The sequence below is a fragment of the Pygocentrus nattereri genome, chromosome 13 (genome assembly GCF_015220715.1).
Source record: "Pygocentrus nattereri isolate fPygNat1 chromosome 13, fPygNat1.pri, whole genome shotgun sequence".
NCBI classification, from domain to species: domain Eukaryota; kingdom Metazoa; phylum Chordata; class Actinopteri; order Characiformes; family Serrasalmidae; genus Pygocentrus; species Pygocentrus nattereri.
In genome coordinates, this window is record NC_051223.1 from 37760844 (window position 1) to 37782673 (window position 21830).

At 43.4% G+C, this 21830-nt stretch overlaps 1 protein-coding gene across 1 annotated transcript in view; it reads right to left on the minus strand.

The window, feature by feature from the left end:
* Positions 1 to 167: 167 nt before the first annotated feature.
* The window catches only part of cdc42ep4b (CDC42 effector protein (Rho GTPase binding) 4b), a 37233-nt gene continuing 15570 nt past the window's right edge, over positions 168 to 21830 (minus strand). Inside the window, exon 2 of the mRNA XM_017721855.2 lies at positions 168 to 5657. Within this exon, the coding sequence (XP_017577344.1) occupies positions 4476 to 5405 (930 nt within the window). The 5' untranslated portion in view covers positions 5406 to 5657 and the 3' untranslated portion in view covers positions 168 to 4475. The remainder of the gene's footprint in view (positions 5658 to 21830) is intronic.

The window sequence follows — 21830 nt, forward strand, 5'->3', positions numbered from 1 at the left end:
TAATCATGCAGATGGTTCATTGAGTGTTCATGGTTCTATATAAAACCATTTTCTTTAGTAAAGAACCCCTGAAGAACCATCTTTAAGAGTGTAGAGCAGAAAACTCCATTTCCCACAATGCACTGTGAACCGTGTGGATGGTGATGGTGAAAGAAACTGAGACGGAATATAAACTGAGAGATTTACTGAACAGAATCTACAGAAGTAAATGAAGCCTTTACAGAACCAATCTGTCCCCTGATTGGCTGAAGTCTGTACCTCACTGTGATCACAGAACTGATTGACAGTTTTATATAGATATATAGTTTTACATAAAAAGCTTCAGAAACAAAGGCGTTATATAATACATCATCTTCCGGATTTCTCAGCTTGGCTGGTTTGTCCAGTAGAGATGTGCGTTGTGTTTCCTCCTTCTGGACAGACCTGATTTTGGGGTTTAAGTTAAATGGAAAATCCTGCAGATTCAGACTGTAGAGGCTGGATTTCCCAGTTTAGCTGGTCATCTTGAGCCCAAAATGAGGTTTGTCTAGTATGAACATCCACGACATCCTCTCCTAGTGGACAGACTCAGGTTTAAATTATCTGGCTAACTGCTTTGTGGACGCTCCCCAGGAATAAAGTTCAGAACATTTGGATAAATACAGAAGGTAAAGACAGGACGTCCAGCGTGACGATGAGTTTGAGCCCGTCTTCTAAATCAGCAGCAGCAAGAGCACAGGCAGAACCTTGGAGACGGCCAGAACATGTGAGACGGCCAGATCCAGCGCCGTTTAGTATGTTCACTGATTTAACTCATGGTGTTTTCACTTATTTCACCTGCTTAGAGTATCTTCAGCCATGCTGCAGCAGCTGGAGGATAACTCAGCTAACAACCGTCCTCTGACAGGAACCGAAAGTGGTTCTTCTACTGCATCACTCCAAAGAGGAGTGAAAAGTTGAGAAAAGTTCAGTAAAGAACATTTCAACTGCCTTAAAAACCTCAATTAAAAGCACTAAACTGAAAGGAATTAGGGCACCAAATGTGGCCTTGGTTCAAAGGCACATTTGAAAGGTTCTTCAGGGAGCCAAAACTGGTCCGTCTTTTTGGCACCTTCAGTGTGTACCAATTCAGGGGCTGGATCCTTCAAAGGACGCAGTCTACGAAGGCGTGTCCTTCGAAGGCTGCTTAGACCCTGTTTCTGCCCTCACCTCTGCATCATGAAACACTGCTCTTATCAAGTTATTGTAAAGTTCTTTAAAGATGCCAGAAACTTTGATTTTAGTTGTTTGTTTTTATTATCGAGTTGGAGAGTTTAAACCTAATACTTATATTTCAAAGTGTCTCTTCAGCCGACGTTCGCTTCTCTACTGACGCCACAATGTTCTCAAATCCTTGCTGAAACGCAGGAACCTCGGGATATGTCAGCTGGCGAAGGATCCTTCGTTGACGTGGAAAAGGAGGACACATTTCTCGGCCGCATATGAAGGAGCCTTCGAAATGGGACGGCCTAGTTGCGCCACTGTGACACAATTGGCCTTCAAATGCAGCCTCTGAAGGACGCGGCCCCTGAAACGGGACGCACTGCTTCATTTTTTGAGAGTGAACCGATGCTAAAGTAACTGCAGCTGGTGAACTGTCTGCTTCGATGATGCTCATCCCTAAAAATCACGACTAACAACAAAAAAACTACACCCTAAACGTTCAACCACACAAGAGCATCTGACCGTCTCTGCTCTACACCTGTATGCATCCTTATAAGCTGTATTTAACCACTTATCATCAAACTCAAATCAGCCCCACTTCCCCAAAACACAGGCACTTCGACACCAAACTTCAACAGTTTGGAATCACATGTCGTAGACAGATGACATCAAAAGATAAACTGACAGTTTTGGATAACAATTCTAGGAATAATTTGTAGTTCTGGTTAAAAAAAAGAACTAATTTTATTAAATAATAAAGTAAATAGCCCCGTAACTACTATACTCTCAAAAAAGACGGTTCTTCAAGGGTTCTTTAGTAAAGAATGAGTCTATTCAGAACCACGATTTCCATATAGACCCATATAGACGTTCTTCAGATTGATGGAGAATGGGTTCTATATAGCACCAAATAGGGTCCTTCCGCTGTTACAAGCTTGACACCACAACAGCAGCAGAATCGCTTTTGGTGCTAAATGGAACCATTTTCAAAAAGGCTCTATTTTAGAATCACATAATACACACTCCACTAATCTGAAGAACCATTTCACCAAGCACAAAACCATGTTCATGGTTCTATATGGAACCATAGTCTTTAGTCTAATCCTGTTTAAGAGTGTATGAGTAGCTAGTTTGGTCACTGCTTCTCAATTATGAGTCATTCTGCATATTAATGTTATTATAAGGTTATATTATCTATGATGTCCAGCTTTCTTAATCATTATCGAATCATCTGCAGCTCTGCTCATCATCGGAAACTACAGCTTTGAATTCTATAGATTATTAGACTCGTATTAGAGTCAATGCGCATGTTCGATCGTATGTCCTGAAAACAGTGACTCCAATCTTCTGAGTGGCTCTGCGCTGTTTGCACAGTAAACCACACCCCTCACTGCTGCTAGAACCCTGTTGGTCATTCATTCTCTACCAGAGTCCCTCTCTGGATCAGACCTGCGTCTGACCTTACAGGAGATCCTCCACCAAACTCTCAGATCTGCACACACTGTACATGATGACGTCTTGTTAGATACAACTGTCTTAAATCCAGTCAACGTGTCTAATAAATCCCATGATGAGGCTGATGTAAGAATAGCACATGATTATTTAGCTTATTTCTACACATTTTTCATCCTTTTTAAGTCATTTTATCCTGGAAAACTGGATAAACACAACACTAGATGAGAATCAGACGAACTGATTAAAGAAGCAAAGCTTGAAAGCAGCATCTGCCAAAGGAATGAGATCAGTTCTCTACATAAAACGTGTAGAAATGAGTAGAAATGGGTTGAACAGTTGCACAGCGCTGTTATCCGCCCTTAACAAACAGTGGTTCTTCCAAGGGTTCTTTAGTAAAGGCAGTGGTTTTCTAGAACCAGGAACACTCAAAAGAACCATCTGCCTGCATGAATATTACTTGGCACAATGACGGACTTGTTATATATGGTTCTTTCTTTAAAGAAGTTCTTTTAAAAACGAGCTCTTAAAAAAGACCCAAGGGTTCTTAAGTAAAGGCAATGGTTCTATAGATTCTGGTTTTACCTTTGCATGCTCAAAAGGTTCTCTGCAAGAAGCATTTAAGCATGCAAATGAGTGTTTTTGTTTCTATATAGAACCGTTTTCTTTACTACAGAACCCTTGAGGAACCATCTTTTTTATAGCACTATAAAGAGGTTCTGCTGAACAGAACCCTCTTTCCTAAGAGTGCATCCCAAAAAGGGGAAATATTAGAGACACTGACTAGTTTTTAAATGATTTCTCTTTAGAAGAGGTCATTTTTACACACTCACATAGGAGCAGAAGGGGGATGAGAACGGTTCTAGATGAAGGTGAGAACTCTGACACGGCTGTGCAAAAAGCTGATGGTTTCAGTTTAGTGTGAAAACGGTAAAGCTCTGAGACTGAATGTCAAACACAGGAAGCTCCCGATTTAAGGCAGCGGTGGGAAGACGATCGGCAGACGGAGCGATGAGGCCGAGGAGCTGTTAACGTGGCCAGGCGGAGGTCACGGGAGGTCGCGAGTGTTTGCGTGTTGAGAGTTTTCATCCAGCACTTTGTGTCTCCTGAACATCTCAGCTCAGTTACTGCACTCTGCGGTCACTATGTACATTTAAAACAGACTCTCAATCATTAAACAGACCTGTAATGGACAGTCGGTATTCCTGGAACAGGTTCTAGAGTGAAGAACTCTAGTGCTGAGATCTGTAGTGTTAGTTCCTCCACATGGTCTCTTCTTGAAGCAACAGTTTGGCTATAATCCCTCACTTATTCCCCCTTCTGACCACAAATGAAGTTGACCAGCCAAGACATGTTTGGTGTCCGAAGTTGCCTTCATTAATTTTTTGACTGGAAATACTGACCAAACTACATAGTGGCTTAACGCAACTTTAACCGTGAATTAAAACGTAAACATGTCCATTTTACAGACACAGAATACCGGAAACCACATAAGCAAGTTTAGATTACTCAACTCAGAACCATGCTGATTGGCACGGCCCATAACCCGTTAGCTACATTAGCCTTCTAGCGCCGGCGCTAAAACCAAAGAAACACACCTCAGACACCAGCATGTCTTGGCTGACTGAGCACATTTGGGGTAAGGGAGAAAAATATTGTGTAAATTAGATTTTTCACCAAACCATTCCTGTAACACAGGAAACCTTCCGCCCTCCACCTTCTACAGTCAACAGCTTGTCCAGTCTGACGTGGCCCCCAAGTCACTTATCCAGTTTATACGGTTTTCCCAAGTGCAACCATCAAAAATCACATTCCGAACTTCTCAATCCTTCCATGTGTCTTCAGACTCTGATCTCGTCGTCGTCATCCTCGTCCATGTAGGTGAAATCCCTGTCATCCGTGGCTCTGTTCTTGATATCCGTATTATGGCTGTTGGGCTTTTCATCCACGGATTCCGAGCTGGACATGGAGCAACTGTCCAGATGCTGCTGTTCGTTTCGGCTTTGAAGATTGGGCAGATGCACTGGAGACTCCGCCTCCTTCACCTCCTTGGGCTCTCTGACTGGACGGGATGCGGGCGAGCCGTGATCGTCCTCATAGCCAAAGTCAGCTTCATCCCACACCTTCTTGTCCATGACACCGAGAATGTCTCCAAGCATGGAGGGACCCAGGTCCACGTGGAACGAAAGGATGGACTCGGCATGCTTCATCCCGCCACCACAAGGGGGTGACAACGACACGGGCAGGTCTGTCAGCACGCCGAAGTTGTGCTCATCCAGCTCCGGGTCACTTCTGTCTGCAAAACTGGCCAGCTTTTGGTCAACTTCTGAAAGGATCTTGACTGGGCTGGAAGAGACACTCTTGGGCAGGTTGGGTCCTTCTCCTCTACTGGCCTGGTTTGTATCCTCGTTGTTAAGGTATGGAAGAGAGATGGCCGTCTTCACGTAACCAGGCGAGCCACTAGAGGGCGGCGTTTTGGTGTTTTCGTTCTTGTCCGGGCGATTGACAGACTGTGAACGCTTGCTGCTCCTGAAGGTGCGGGACAGCAGGCCCTGCTTGGGCGAAATCTGCTGGGGTTGCGAGTCCCGAGGCGGTTCTCCGGACCGGCTGCTCAGGAAGGAAGTGTCTCCAAAGGCATCGCCACCCCGACCCACGTGCATGGTGTGGCGGAAATCTCCCAGCGGAGCGCTGATCATCTCAGCCGTCAGATCAGCCCGGGAACGGCGCTTGGACTGAGACGAGCCGGACACAAGCTGCTTCAGAATCGGCATGATGACAACAATCCACCCAAACACAATCCAAACAAACAGGCGAAGAGTCAGTCCGTTTAGGGTACTGGTATTCCAGGAGGTTTTCCACTCAATCCAAGAGGATGTTGCTTTTTCCTCTCTGCCCAATAAGAGGGTCAGTCCTTTTAGTACACTGGCTTTCCAGGAAGAGAAGTCAGGAAACAAAAATGTCCAAAGGTCCAAGCCTCAAAGCCATCATAATCCACGTCTGAAAGATGGTGTCCACAGAAGAACCTTCAGAGAAACAGGTAAAGAGAGCAGCCCATTAGTTTGTGCCCTTGGGCATTGTCATGCATGTAACATTTCGTCAAATTTCTAAACTGATGAACAGGAAAAGTTTATTCAATTTTAACGTAGGTAAATATGAAATTTCATTCAAGTAATTTTGGTACAATCTTCATATAATGTACAGACCAGCTGGCGTTTTTCAAATCATACTTGATCAAAATTCACATTTTTGTGAAAAAAAAACGTCAAATTAATATTTCAGATAAAAACAAATTTTCGAACCCAAACCATCCAAATTCCATGACAAGGTAACACCCCTTCACTTTCTGTGCTCTAATTTCAGGGAATGGCTCATTCTTTTATTTCTCCTGCTTTAATCCTCCATCTGTTTTAGAGACGTTTGATCAGCATTAATTGCTCTTAAATGCACCTTATAAACAAACACAGCCTGACTTTAACAGGCATTTTTCTGCATCAGCTTCGCAGCTGTTTTGCACAGCATGGTGTTAGTCCAATTATGAACCGGCAAAATGAAAAATGTTTATTAATTAATTAAAAGACATCTGTTGCACTCTCTCAGCTGGACGAGGCGAATAAAAGAGGAGCAGCTGAATCATCTGCGTTCAATTAAATTGCATCAGCATCCATTAATTGCTGCGGAATGCGGGATGTGTGATCCCGCGCAGTCACAGGCTAAAATTATTCCGAAATCCTGACGGCCGGCAGCTACAGCCACAAATCCACTGTGGAAACTTTCCCTGCCAGGACTTTTAGGAGGAAAAAAAAATCAGAGCAAAGAGCACAACAGGCTGTAATTAGAGAGAAAAAACTCCAGCAGTAGAACCTGTTACATAACAGAGAGAGAGAGAGAGAGAGAGAGAGAGAGAGAGAGAGAGAGAGAGAGAGAGAGAGAGAGAGAGAGAGAGAGAGAGAGAGAGAGATTCTTTCCAGTTCTCCTGGACCCTTTTTCGATTGTTTTCAGCTGCAGTTGGATGAAGGAGACAGGACACGTCAGATTAAATGCTTTTTCCAAAGACGCTCTTATTTTTTCTAAATCATTAATCAGTATTGCAGACTAAACCCAATGATTGCAGCCATGAATCCACTCTTTCAAATCTCTCACACACACCCACACACACCTAGCAGTTACATAACCGAAGGTCACAGGATTCTATCCATCACTGCCAGCAACGTTTCTGCAGCCGTGCATTATTCACCAGCTCCATCAGCTTAACTTACAGCCTCATGCCCTGCCATATGCCCCCCACCCCGCCATATACCCCTCCTACAAATCCATATGCCCCATTTTTCCCTCATGTCCCTTTCACTCTCCGTTGTCCCTCACACCCCTCCATATGTCCCTCCTATCCCTTCATACGCCCCTCACACCCGTCCTATTTCTCCTTCTACTCCCCCATATACTCCTCCTATACCTCATAGACCCTTGCCACCCCCTCACATCCCTCCAAGTGACCATGCTTTCTCCTTATGCTCATCCTACTCCTCTATATGCTCCTCCTAAATTGCCTAATGCTATTCTTATCCCTCTATATACCCCTCCTGCTCCTCTATATGCCCCTCCTACCACTCCATATACCCCTCCTACTCCTCCACATGCCCCTCGTATCGCTTTATATACTCCTCCTACTCCTTTATATGCTCCTCCTACACCGCTTAATGCTCATCTTCCTCTATATACTCCTCCTCCTGCTCCTCTTTCCGCCCCTATTAAGGGCCCCCTCCTGCTCCAACAGACTGTTTTTTCCACCTCATTCACCTAAAACACGGAAGGTCTTCCAGCTTCCCTCTCCTCCTCTCTGTCCTCCCCACCTCTCCCTCTCAATCATGTACATAACACAATAAAACTGGATGGCTGGAGGGCTGATTTGCATATCGTAGCCTACATTATTAATGAACAGTATTGTGCAGCTCAACAGTCCAACTGCTCCATTACAAAGCTGATGTCTGATTTCAGGACTGACATCAGAGTTTACAGGTCCTAAATAGAGGCACAAAGATCAGGCAGAAAGAAAGACAGCCACAAAACATGGAAAGAGAAAAACGAAGGCAAGAAAGAAAGAAAGAAAGAAAGACAGACAGTAAGGCTGTAAAGAGAACGGAGGTCCTGAGCAGGTGCTGATGTGTTATAATGTTCCACTGTGTAGGTTCTCCAAGTATGAAACTCAGCCCTGTTCCTTAACTGAGGGGTTTAATCAGGACCTGTTACGGCTCTTACAGCTCAATATGAATGAACAATACTGAACAGCCGCGTCACACACAAACATTTACATCTCCACAACAAAAGCCCATTCAGACCGGCCAGAGAAGAACAAGCGGAGCTCTGATGGACGTTCTGCTCAGAGGACTCACTGTCGCTCTGGAGAACTCAACCATAAACTACTGGAGGGGCTCTATTGTTAAATAACTTCACACCGACTCACAGAGTGTCTGAGATAGAGAGAGAGATAGAGAGAGAGAGTGAGCGAGCGAGGTGAAGTCGGTGCCAGGCTTGAGTGGTTGTCTAGGAAAGACACAAAGAGGCACGCTATCAGAGCACAACATGAATTAACCACAGACAAAAATGCTGAACTTCAGGAACAGTGAACTCATTCACATGTATTTTAGCTCAAATCATGGGCTGGACGTTAGTGAACCAGCCTCGTGACTGGAAGGTCGCTGGTTCGATCCCCAGAGCCGACAGCACATGACTGAGGTGTCCTTGAGCAAGACGCCTAACCGCCAACTGCTCCCCGGGGGCTGTGGATAGGGCTGCCCACCGCTCCGGGCAAGTGTGCTCACTGCCCCCTAGTGGGTGTGTGCTCACTAGTGTGTATGTGGAGTTTCACTTCACGGATGCGGAGGTGAAATTTCCCCGCTGTGGGACTAATAAGGGTCACTTAATCTTAACCTTAAAGCAATACTTCCCTGTAAAACATTTCCATGGGTGAACTGATTCACAAAATTAATTATTTGATTTCATACCATATGGTGGTGTCTCAATTCAATACATTGTTCAATACAGCCAAAAATAAGGAGGGGCTAAAAATGGGTCTTAATATGTTAACGTGTTTCCATTTTCAGTTTATGAGGGCATTTAAAATCACAAAACCCCAACATTTGCAACAAAAGAGGTGCGTTATAGTGTCCTGATCTAAAGCTCTAGCTACATCCCAACATATTAGACCCAAGCTAACACACTAGCCTTAAGCTAACATGTTAGTCGTTAGATTCAACAATGCAATACGCTATGCTGAGATAAAATTCCATACAACACAATATGCTCAAGGCTCAAGGGGTTGTACACCAAATTCCAGTGTCCTTGTACACTGATCAGAGTATTAGGGCTATATGATAAACGGTATTTTTACTATTGTGAAAATATAAGTTTCTGCGAAAAACAAATTGTTAGAGCTGCAACGACAGAACAAAGCTAATTACCTCATACACCCAGCGCCAGAGATCATTAGATGACCGACCAAAACCGTTAGAAGCCCAACAAGAGCTTCTTGTTTGTGCTGGGATGAAATCCTGCCCTCCCACAACGGAGACAAATGACTTAACCATCAGGCTATACAGCCAAACAAAACACACACAGCATCTCAGACACTCAGAACTACATGCCTGTTAAAACACACACACACACACACACACACACACACACACACACACACACACACACACACACACACACACACACACTCTCTCAGCGTTGTGTTTATGTGTGCAAGGCAGCAATGGCCACCAACAACAGAAATATTTGCTAACTAAGCAAAAATAAACAAAAATGTATTCATTCTTGTGTGCTTTATTCCTTCGGGATCAATAAAGTATCTATCGATATATAAATATATATTTACTGGTTTGTTTAGCCTTTATAGAGAAAGCTGTTGAGGTGATGCTGATTGTTTCTTTCAGTGCACAAAAAATGCTCTCAGTTCTGATGTAAGCAGCTGTTAGTATTTAATTTTTTATTTAATACAATATACTAAAATTTTATATTTTGCTGTTTTGCTGTTTAACTAACCTCTCCTTTTTCACACATCCATTTAATAATTGTCTGCTTGATAATTATTTTAATAATAATTGATCACTTTGCATATTGTCAGTGACATCCGACAGCTTTATCGAACACTGCATGTCCATAACGTACAGGCTTACAGGCTGTTCTACTTTATTCTATTTTAAAATGAAGAATCAGAAACTGATTCCTCAGTTAAAGCCAGTGTGCTGGAACAGATGAAGTGCAGTCTGAAATGGATTTATCAGGCAGCGGAAAAGATTCCAGGCCAGAAAATGGAAAATACTCATAAAGACACTAAAACCAGGCAGGCCCCGTCTCCACCATTACAGCCGAGGCTTTATTAGAACTCGGTTCCAACATCACTCAGAGTCTGACAAAACCTCATCTGACAAGCCAGTTTTCTGCTCTTCATCAGACAGTCTGGTGGGCTTGAGGCCAAGAAATGCCTACTTCAACAGGATGGGGCTGTTTAACTGATCTGCAAACCAACCAATCACAGACTGGTCAGTGTTTGGGACAGATTACTGTTATAAAAGAGTTACATTAAAAAAAAAAAAAAAAAAAAACAGGAAACAAGGTGGTATATGATGGCTCACAGTCATTATGACAGACTGTAATACACTACAAGAATTCCCAAAAAGAATTCTTTGAAATTCTTTTTGGAAATCATGGACACGGAGTCCTCCGGGCTGAAGACCACATAGCTTGTTATCAGTGCACAGTTCAAAAGCCAGTATTCATGATAGTATAGGGGGCATTAGTGCTCATGGCATGGGTGATGTGCTCATCTGTGAAGGCATCATTAATGCTGAACAATATATAGATGTTTTGGAAACATATGCTGCCATCCAGACGACGTCTTTTTCAGAGAAGGCCTTGATTATTTCAGCAAGACAATGTTAAACTACATCCTGCACATATTACCGCAGCGTTGCTCCACACTAAAAGAGTCCAGGTGCTAAACTGACCAGCCTGCAGTGCAGACCGGTCACCCACTGATAAAATTTGCCACATTATGTAATGAAAAATATGACAAATAAGCCTCTGAACTGATGAGCAGCTGGTATCCTGTATAAAACAAGAACGGAAAAAATTTTCACTTTCAGAACTACAGCAGTGTCTCTCCTCAGTTCCCAAATGTTTAGTGTGTCGTTAAAAGAAGAGGTGATGAAACAATGAAACACAGGGGTAAACAGGCCACCGTCCCAGCTTTTTTAGAACATGTTGTTGGCATCAAATTCAAAATGGCCATTTGTTTTTCAAAAAAAAATAAAAAATTCTTAGTTTCAACATTTGATATGTTGCCTTTGTGCTATATGGTTTACATGACATGCAAAACATTCCATTCTATTTTTATTTACATTCTGCACAGCGTCCCAACTTTTTTGGAAATGGGGTTGTGGTTAAGATGTACACAGAGTCGTTCCGAGTTGTCTGGGGTGAAATGCTCCATTCCAGATAAACTTACCAAGTCAGAGCTGTTCACAGTGGTGGTGATAGGAACCAGACGTCCACCTCTAAAAGCTCCTACAGAAAGTTCCTACATGAGCTGGTTCTGAATTCACTGCCTGATGACTGAGACGCTGGTTTATGAGAGTTTAGAGAACTTCAACTCCATTCATGGTGGAGGGAGACATGCAGGGCGCTGTGCGGCAAAATAGTCCCCAAAGAAAAATCATTATTCCAGATTTTCCACTATTTTCCATCATCAACATTCCATATAATCTCAGAAGACTCGTGTAGGTTCTCTGGTGGTTCTGGATGGTAAATAAAGTGTCTATATCTGTTTTGTAGTCATGGCGACGCCTGGTTCCCATCACCACCACTGGAAAGACGTCTGAACCATTTCACACCAAACCCACTCGGAATCTCTCAGTTTACATCTCACACACTCAGTTTTGGGGGAATTTGGAAAAATCTATGGAATTCCCCTTTAAAGAGACAAACTGAGTAAGGCAGACTAGTTAGATTAGTTGATGAACTGAACAAGTCAGTAGACTGTAGATCATAGAAAAAAAATAAAAAAATGTTCTTACTCACTAGACACGGACACACAGTTCAGTGCCAAACTAAAACATCTCTGTCTGCTTCACTGTGTCTTTTAGATAAAAGATAAAACAGCTGATAAACTGCGTCACATGATCAGCATCATCAGCAGGAAAGCAGCCGGAGAGAGAAACTCAGCCCGGCGTGAAAGATTAACATCAACTTATCTGGGACACGCAGACACACAGCCATGATCCTGCGAGGTCAAACAAAGACCCCTAATATGCTCTACATGAGAAGAAAAAGATCCGTTGGCAGAGCCTTACCACTACCCATAATGCACCTCTCCTGCTGGAGAGATGCTGCCGCCGACTGTAAACAGCAGCTGTTCTCCTAGAGAGCTGCTGCAGAACCTGCAATCAAGTCTATCTGGACTGCAGTAACACAGAGGAGCTTCCAGACTGGAGAACAGAGCTCAACAATAACAGAGTGGTGAAAAAATATTAATAAATAAAATAAATAATTTTTTAAAAACTGATGTAAAATACATGAAAAATGCACAAACACATAACAGATACCTATATATAATAAATAAGTAAACAAATCAATAAATACAGAAAAATAGAGAAGTGAGTGGTGTAAATAAACAAATGATACAAAGAAAGAAATACTAGTGCTATATAATGTTCATATGATCCACTCAGTCGCTCTGACAGACTGTAATACACTACAGGAAGCGTAGGGGGCGATACGGCTTCTACTGTTTCATTTAAAAAGCTCTATAATGTTCATATGATCCACACAGTCGCTCTGACAGACTGTAATACACTACAGGAAGCGTAGGGGGCGATACGGCTTCTACTGTTTCATTTAAAAAGCTCTATAATGTTCATATGATCCACTCAGTCGCTCTGACAGACTGTAATACACTACAGGAAGCGTAGGGGGCGATACGGCTTCTACTGTTTCATTTAAAAAGCTCTATAATGTTCATATGATCCACACAGTCGCTCTGACAGACTGTAATACACTACAGGAAGCGTAGGGGGCGATACGGCTTCTACTGCTTCATTTAAAAAGCTCTATAATGTTCATATGATCCACACAGTCGCTCTGACAGACTGTAATACTCTACAGGAAGCGTAGGGGGCGATACGGCTTCTACTGTTTCATTTAAAAAGCTCTATAATGTTCATATAATCCACACAGTCGCTCTGACAGACTGTAATACACTACAGGAAGCGTAGGGGGCGATACGGCTTCTACTGTTTCATTTAAAAAGCTCTATAATGTTCATATGATCCACACAGTCGCTCTGACAGACTGTAATACACTACAGGAAGCGTAGGGGGCGATACGGCTTCTACTGTTTCATTTAAAAAGCTCTATAATGTTCATATGACCCACACAGTCGCTCTGACAGACTGTAATACTCTACAGGAAGCGTAGGGGGCGATACGGCTTCTACTGTTTCATTTAAAAAGCTCTATAATGTTCATATGATCCTCACAGTCCCTCTGACAGACACTACAGGAAGCGTTGTTTCACTACACCATGAAAGGCTCTCATTATTTGGATCATAAATCCTCACAGGTTCTCCAGGAACTTCATATTTGCCTCCACTGTTTGCACATTCTGTCAGCTAAGTTAAACGTAAATGTAAATATGAATGAATAACTGTAAATATGCACAGACCTGTAGACGTCTGTGGTGTAACAGAGCATGTTTTCCCAGATAATCCTCAGAGATTTAGGCCAGTAGGACCGAGATTACTCCACACTGACTCATCTCTCTGATCAAGTCCACTCACACAGCAGATAATCCCTTTAAGGGAATCGCTCCTCCGAGCATGCTAATGTGGCTAACAATGAATAGAAGGTAGTAGACACCAGTTAGCATTTGCACAGTGTAATCAGTGACCGTTTGCTTTCACTTATAAGGGTCTTTCATTTGTATTAGTTTGTGTCAAAACACTAATAACCTCATAATTACACTACTGCTACATACAATAATAATATTAATGAAACTAGTGGTCTCTAATGGGAACCACTGAGCCAATTCCCATTACAAGGCAAAGCCATCAGGCTTTAATCCTCATGGTTCTAATGGTATGGATACAGAGCTGAATTAGATCTTGATGCAGTGGAGACGACCATCGCAGACATGTCACGTGGCAATAAAAGAATCAATCAATCAATCAATCAATCAATCAATCAATCAATCACAAGTTACAGCAGCTCAGATCTGTAAAATAAAAATAAAGATTATTGTATTGGCTCAACAGAAGAAAACAGCGCTGATTTGCATAACGGCCGCTGGTTTGAGGGGGGTGTGGTCGTTTTGCTCCCACAGGCTCAGTCAGCCTGAACTTCAGCTCCTCTCAAACAAACAAACAAGCAACTCATTGTAACTCAAGATCAAAGGCAATGCTTGTGGTGGGCCGAGCTTCGAAAACACAAAATCAGCATACAATTTAGGAGTTGGGTGGGTTCTGTTGTTTAAAGTGATACTAAAAGTACTCAAAATGGAGCCTTAAAGGAAAAATAACACTTTAAAGTGTGTTTTCTCTTGTTAGATGTACAGACGGAAAGTTGGCCTACAAACAAGTTTAATTTGACCCTCTAATAACCTGCCACAGCCCCTACACTCATTCAGCTGCTTGGAGGATAAACATACTTCATACAACTTATTATTTAAAAACATCTTTTTAATTTAATGACTTTAATTGCTTTGTTTTTTTCCCCCAGGCCCCACTTTGGGCAGTCCTGTTATAGACTCACTACTGCAGATACACAACAAGCTAAACAGACAAGAGCATTTAATAAGCGCACTACATAACTTATTAATTTACCTATTTTAAAATAAATAAAAAAACAACTCAACTGAAACAATTAGTTGACTAATCTGGGAATCTGTGTTCTTACTTTGTTGTTTTAGAATATACATACATACAAACCAGTGGCTGTGAGGCACTGAGTGAGCGAGCAAGCGAGTGGACGGGCAAGCGAGCGAGTGGGTGAGTGAGTGAGTACGTGAGCAGACGAGCAAGAGAGCAAGTGAGTGGGTAAGCATGTGAGTGAGAGTGAGTGGGTGAGTGAGCAAATGAGTGGGTGAATGAGAGTGAGTAGGTGAGTGAGGAAATGGGTGAGTGGGTGTGTGAGTGAGAGTGATTAAGTGGGTGAGTGAGTGGACGAGTGGGTGAGTGAGTGAGTGAGTGAGCGAGCGAACAAGTGAGGAAGTGGATGAGTGAGTGCGTGAGTGTGTAAATATGTGAGTGGGTGAGTGGGAGAGTGAATGAGCGAGTTAGCGAATGGGTGAGTGGGTGAGTGAGTGAGCAAGAGAGCAAATGAGTGGGCGAGTGAGTAAGTGAGTGTGTGAGTGAGAGTGAGTGGGTGAGCGAGCGAGTAGGTGAGCGAGCGAGCGGGTGAGTAAGAGAGTGAATAAGGGAGGTCACCATGTGCCGATGCTGGGTGGTCTGTAATCAGTGCTGGTTGTAGCATGTTCTGTATTTTGTTCTACCCCTGAATCACAGTGTGTGATGCTGTGCGGTTGTGCCGGCGTTTGCGGTAAAGCGGAGAGCAGAAAGTGTAGATTTTACTGCTGTATCTGTTCAGACCTGCTGAGGATGAAATCCTTCCTTTGGCGTTGAACAGCCCGTAATGCAGCAGACAGGAAAAGTGATGGAGATAATAACGCCCTGCACTCTGACTGAACTCTGTAATAGACACCTCTGTCTGACTGATTACAGCTCTCCACTCGCTCCTCTGGCTTTTTACTGGATTCTTGACCAGGAGCCGCATTACAGAATCATCTTAACTCTGAACTCTGATGTGTTTAGCCTTCAGTAGGCGCTGAACTTAGGACAGTAGCCAAGTTCATAATCTCATCATTAACTCCAGATAAAAAAAAAAAAAAAAAACAGCATCACACAAACATCCTAACTAGACTAAACCTCCTAAATCCTGTCCTAACTTGGCCCAGCAGGGTCCTGACTTCTGTTTAAGGTCCATTTCTCTGGTTTTGAGGCGGCTGAGTCAGGCAGCGTAGTTCACTACCAGCATTATGAGCTCCATTTATTTCTACTGTAAAACGCGGCTTTCACTGGGAGATGTTTTTCTTTTCTAACTCTGCGTTTTAAAAATCTCAGACGCTGCCGACTCGAACACACCCGCCCCTCTTTAACACCTTCCTGTGTTAATGTTGATGATGAAATATTACAGTGGTGGTGCTGAAAAACAAAGAGACGGAGCTGAACATGTGTTTGTTTATTAGGAGGAATAACAGTAGCACGCTCGGCTAAAGCGTTTGGGAAATGGAGACCGAAACTGGGGAGCAGCGACGCTATGATAAACATCAGGGGGCTCTCTCACAGTATTCACTACTTACAGTTTATCACACTTTAGTTCTGTTTGACCTATTTAACATCAGTAAAACGCTTTTTAAATCAAGCAACAGAAGCCATATCGCCCCCTACGCTTCCTGTAGTGTATTACAGTCTGTCAGAGGGACTGTGTGGATCATATGAACATTATAGAGCTTTTTAAATGAAACAGTAGAAGCCGTATCGCCCCCTACGCTTCCTGTAGTGTATTACAGTCTGTCAGAGCGACTGTGTGGATCATATGAACATTATAGAGCTTTTTAAATGAAACAGTAGAAGCCGTATCGCCCCCTACGCTTCCTGTAGTGTATTACAGTCTGTCAGAGCGACTGTGTGGATCATATGAACATTATAGAGCTTTTTAAATGAAACAGTAGAAGCCGTATCGCCCCCTACGCTTCCTGTAGTGTATTACAGTCTGTCAGAGCGACTGTGTGGATCATATGAACATTATAGAGCTTTTTAAATGAAGCAGTAGAAGCCGTATCGCCCCCTACGCTTCCTGTAGTGTATTACAGTCTGTCAGAGCGACTGTGTGGATCATATGAACATTATAGAGCTTTTTAAATGAAACAGTAGAAGCCGTATCGCCCCTTACGCTTCCTGTAGTGTATTACAGTCAAAGCGTGTTTTTCAGTAAGAGGATCTATTTTCATATTCAATGTTGATGACTAATGAACTGTGTGAAGTAAATCACTGCGTTGTTGTTTTTATGTCGCTCTGCTCTTTCTCTCCTCAGGCATGTTTCAGCACTTTCCCACTAACTTGGCACTGTTTCAGGCCCTGTGACTGTTTTTAAAACTGGTTTTAGTGCTGTTTTTAACTCTGAGCTGTTTCTGGGTCACTTTGTTCTTCATTGCTCTCTCTCTCTCTCTCTCTCTCTCTGTGTATTCTGTCCTCCTGATGTCAGTCCATCATTTAAAAGTGCTTTGGTTCTTGAGTGTATTAGTGAACCCTACAGAGATTAACTTCTCTCTCTCTCTCCCTCTCTCTCCCATATCCCTCAGCTGTGTGGTCATTGAGGGATTTACGTTATAACTGACCACTGCACAGAGGGCTGATTACAGTATCAGAGTTCTGTACAGTCCGAACTGCGACTACGAGACCTGATTGATTCCCTTACAGAAAGAAAGGTTCCCTAAAAAAAGTTGAAACCTGAAACTGAAAAACAGTCGAGACTTTCACACATGCAGCATCAACAGTTACGACTCGCTGAAAACTGTACCTCCGACTGTAAAGAAATACAGGCCAAAGAAAGAAAAGAAATACAGGCCAAAGAAAGAAAAGAAATACAGGCCAAAGAAAGAAAAGAAATACAGGCCAAAGAAAGAAAGAAAGCTTCGTTATCTCAGAAACTAAAGACCAATAATGACAATTCAGAATAATAGTCAAAGTGAGAGAGAGAGAGAGAGAGAGAGAGAGAGAGAGAGAGAGAGAGAAAGAGAGAGAGACACAAACAGAGAGAAAGAGAGAGAGACACAAACAGAGAGAAAGAGAGAGAGAGAGAGAGAGAGAGAGAAAGAGAGAGAGAAACAGAGAGAGAGAGAGAGAGAAAGAGAGAAAGAGAGAGAGAGAGAAAGAGAGAGAAAGAGAGAGAGAGAGAGAAACAGAGAGAGAGAGAGAAAGAGAGAGAGAGAAAGAGAGAGAGAGAGAGAGAGAGAGAGAGAGAGAGAGAGAGAAAGAGAGAGAGAGAGAAAGAGAGAGAAAGAGAGAGAGAGAGAGAGAGAGAGAGAAAGAGAGAGAGAAACAGAGAGAGAGAGAGAGAGAAAGAGAGAAAGAGAGAGAGAGAGAGAGAGAGAAAGAGAGAGAGAGAGAGAGAGAGAGAGAGAGAGAGAGAAAGAGAGAGAGAGAGAGAGAGAGAGAGAGAGAGAAAGAGAGAGAAAGAGAGAGAGAACAAAAAAATGAAAAAGGCGGAGCAGAAATAAAGAAAAAGAAACTGATCTGTGTCACGCTGCAAAAATGGGCCAAATCATCAGATAAACACACACACACACACACACACACACAGATTACTCAGTGCACCCCCCCCCCCTCTCTCTCTCTCTGTGTTCTTTATCCTGAAGTGTTATCAAACACAGTGTTACCTCAGAACTGATCAGTAAAGTCTATAAACACAGCCTATAAACAGAACTCAGTCTTTCATTAGTCACTGCTTTGGAAGCTTCAGTTCTGTGAAACTGTTGGTTTTTGTATCAGTTTGGGCCGAAACATCAAACACCAAACCTCTGAGTAGGAGTGCAGTTAGTGACGTTCGCTGTGTCAGTATCATCATTAGTGCTGGAGGGACACTGATAAAATAACATCAGACTAATTTTCCTTTATATTTTTAGACTAAATTGCCCAGCAATAATCATAACTTACACAATTACAGACCAATTAAACCTCATATGACAATACAAACATCACCCACACGGCGGGTTTACATCACTTCACAACCAGGAAGTCACCACAGACACGTACGTGTGTGTGTGTGTGTGTTCAGAGCAGTGTTCAATTCCCCGTGTGAGGAGTTTCAGGGTGATGTAAAATGTGCAGTACAAAGTCCATTAACAGCTCTTTTCAGCTGTTAGAATGGTTCAGCTAAACTTTCACCCAAACCCTCGGCCAAACAAACGGCCGTCTAAACCCTCGGCCAAACAAACGGCCGTCTAAACCCTCGGCCAAACAAACGGCCGTCTAAACCCTCGGCCAAACAAACGGCCGTCTAAACCCTCGGCCAAACAAACGCTCGTCTAAACCCTCGGCCAAACAAACGCTCGTCTAAACCCTCGGCCAAACAAACGCTCGTCTAAACCCTCGGCCAAACAAACGCTCGTCTAAACCCTCGGCCAAACAAACGGCCGTCTAAACCCTCGGCCAAACAAACGGCCGTCTAAACCCTCGGCCAAACAAACGGCCGTCTAAACCCTCGGCCAAACAAACGCTCGTCTAAACCCTCGGCCAAACAAACGCTCGTCTAAACCCTCGGCCAAACAAACGGCCGTCTAAACCCTCGGCCAAACAAACGGCCGTCTAAACCCTCGGCCAAACAAACGGCCGTCTAAACCCTCGGCCAAACAAACGCTCGTCTAAACCCTCGGCCAAACAAACGGCCGTCTAAACCCTCGGCCAAACAAACGGCCGTCTAAACCCTCGGCCAAACAAACGGCCGTCTAAACCCTCGGCCAAACAAACGGCCGTCTAAACCCTCGGCCAAACAAACGGCCGTCTAAACCCTCGGCCAAACAAACGGCCGTCTAAACCCTCGGCCAAACAAACGCTCGTCTAAACCCTCGGCCAAACAAACGCTCGTCTAAACCCTCGGCCAAACAAACGGCCGTCTAAACCCTCTGCCAAACAAACGGCCGTCTAAACCCTCGGCCAAACAAACGGCCGTCTAAACCCTCGGCCAAACAAACGGCCGTCTAAACCCTCAGCCAAACAAACGGCCGTCTAAACCCTCGTCCAAACAAACGCTCGTCTAAACCCTCGGCCAAACAAACGGCCGTCTAAACCCTCGGCCAAACAAACGCTCGTCTAAACCCTCGGCCAAACAAACGCTCGTCTAAACCCTCGGCCAAACAAACGGCCGTCTAAACCCTCGGCCAAACAAACGGCCGTCTAAACCCTCGGCCAAACAAACGGCCGTCTAAACCCTCGGCCAAACAAACGCTCGTCTAAACCCTCGGCCAAACAAACGGCCGTCTAAACCCTCGGCCAAACAAACGGCCGTCTAAACCCTCGGCCAAACAAACGGCCGTCTAAACCCTCGTCCAAACAAACGCTCGTCTAAACCCTCGTCCAAACAAACGCTCATCTAAACACTGACCCATTAAAACATCAAAACACTGACAAACACTTAGCTAAACACTTAGACCTCCACCTGAATGTAACTGGTCCTAATCTCCACCTCTTTTCTTCTGAAACCTTGCCCAACCATGATTGGTCCAGTGAACACAGCGGCTCCTACCAACGCAGAGTTCCTTTAAGGTAAACTGTTTTTGATTGTAGTTCATTTTCCTTTGGCTCTTTCATCATTTGAAGAACACTGCAGCTTTTATTGTTCATTAGTGTTAGAGCTTATTCAGAGCTACAGTAGATGCTCCGGTCACACCCTGACCCTGAAGGCCAAAACAAAAGCAGCGGAACTGAAGGAGCAACAGTGCTTCAATAAACACAAGCTTAGACAAACAGAGAACAGAGAGAACCGAGCGCCAGGAGGAAAAGGTCTGATACAGTTCAGTTCACAGGCCAAACCGCAGAGTTAAGCTCTAAAGCAAACCGGCAGCATTCTGACCTGCTCAGGGGCCTTTACTGCCTCAGACAACGACGGATAACTAAACCGTAATATTTCATCAAAACGTTTTTAGACATTAAAGACTCAATAAAACCATAATGCTCATCTTGAGAGTTTAGAGCAACACATTTTTTACTCTAAAGTGAAGATTCTGTTTAATTTGGGGGATTTTCTGTGTAAAAGCTGCACAGAAAGCGGAACCGTTTAAGATGCTGCGGCGCCACCTCTGACAAAATAAACAAAAATCTGAACAGTTACTGCTGCAGCACTCTAGGTGGCACTGTGGGTGATTTATGGTCTAGACAGGGAGAGAAAGTCGAGCTCTCCACTCACAACAGCACTAACCAGCAGTTAGCAGAGTTAGTGTTAGCCATTCTCAGTTAGCAGTTAGCTAGCGTTAGCCATTCTCAGTTAGCAGTTAGCTAGCGTTAGCTATTCTCAGTTAGCAGTTAGCTAGCGTTAGCTATTCTCAGTTAGCAGTTAACTAGCGTTAGCTATTCTCAGTTAGTAGTTAGCTACCATTAGCTATTCTCAGTTAGCAGTTAACTAGCGTTAGCTATTCTCTGTTAGCAGAGTTAGCGTTAGCTGTTCTCAGTTAGCAGTTAGCTAACGTTAGCTGTTCTCAGTTAGTAGTTAGCTAGCGTTAGCTATGTTCAGTTAGCAGTTAGTTACAATTAGCTATTCTCAGTTAGCAGTTAGCTAGCATTATCTATTCTCAGTTAGCAGTTAGCTAGCGTTAGCTATTCTCAGTTAGCAGTTAGCTAGCGTTAGCTGTTCTCAGTTAGCAGTTAGTTAGCATTAGCTACACTCAGTTAGCAGTTAGTTAGCATTAGCTATTCTCAGTTAGCAGTTAGCGTTAGCCACATTCAGCTAGCTGAGTTAGCGTTAGTCACAGCTGTGAGTTTGATAAATTCATGGCCCAAACGTTTGAAAAAGTATCGATTTAATTTGGCTTTTAACAAAATTCTACCTTTAGTATTTTAACAGTGTTGTCTGGAAATATTATAAATATTAAACTACATTTATTTTATTATGATCACTGTTACTGAATTATATCGCCTGTCAGTAAAACACACTGAGCTGCCACTTGTAATCGAAGTGCTGTATAACTAAACTTTATTATTTATTTATTTATTAGTAGTAGTAGTAAAAAGTTTAAGAACAAACGGTAATGAGTAGAATAAAAGGTGACATCTTTTTTAAAAAGTAAATTCATATAATAAAAATAATCAACACCTATCAGTAATCATCAGAGCCGTGGTGAGGGTCTTTGGCGGGACCGTTCAGCCCTGCGAGAGCCCTCAGCGCTGGGCTAGAGCAGCGCTTAGTTACGGACACAGGCCTGCACAGAGCCGTGAAAGCGCACGGTGCTCCAACGCCGCCGAATTGATTGTGTGGAAGCGGCAGAAGGAACAGACGCTTGGCCTCCGTCCACCCGCTCCATTAACCCATCAGCAGTAGTGACAGATGGACCTCAACACGGATCCACAGCAGTGCTGAGTTTCCTGTGATATG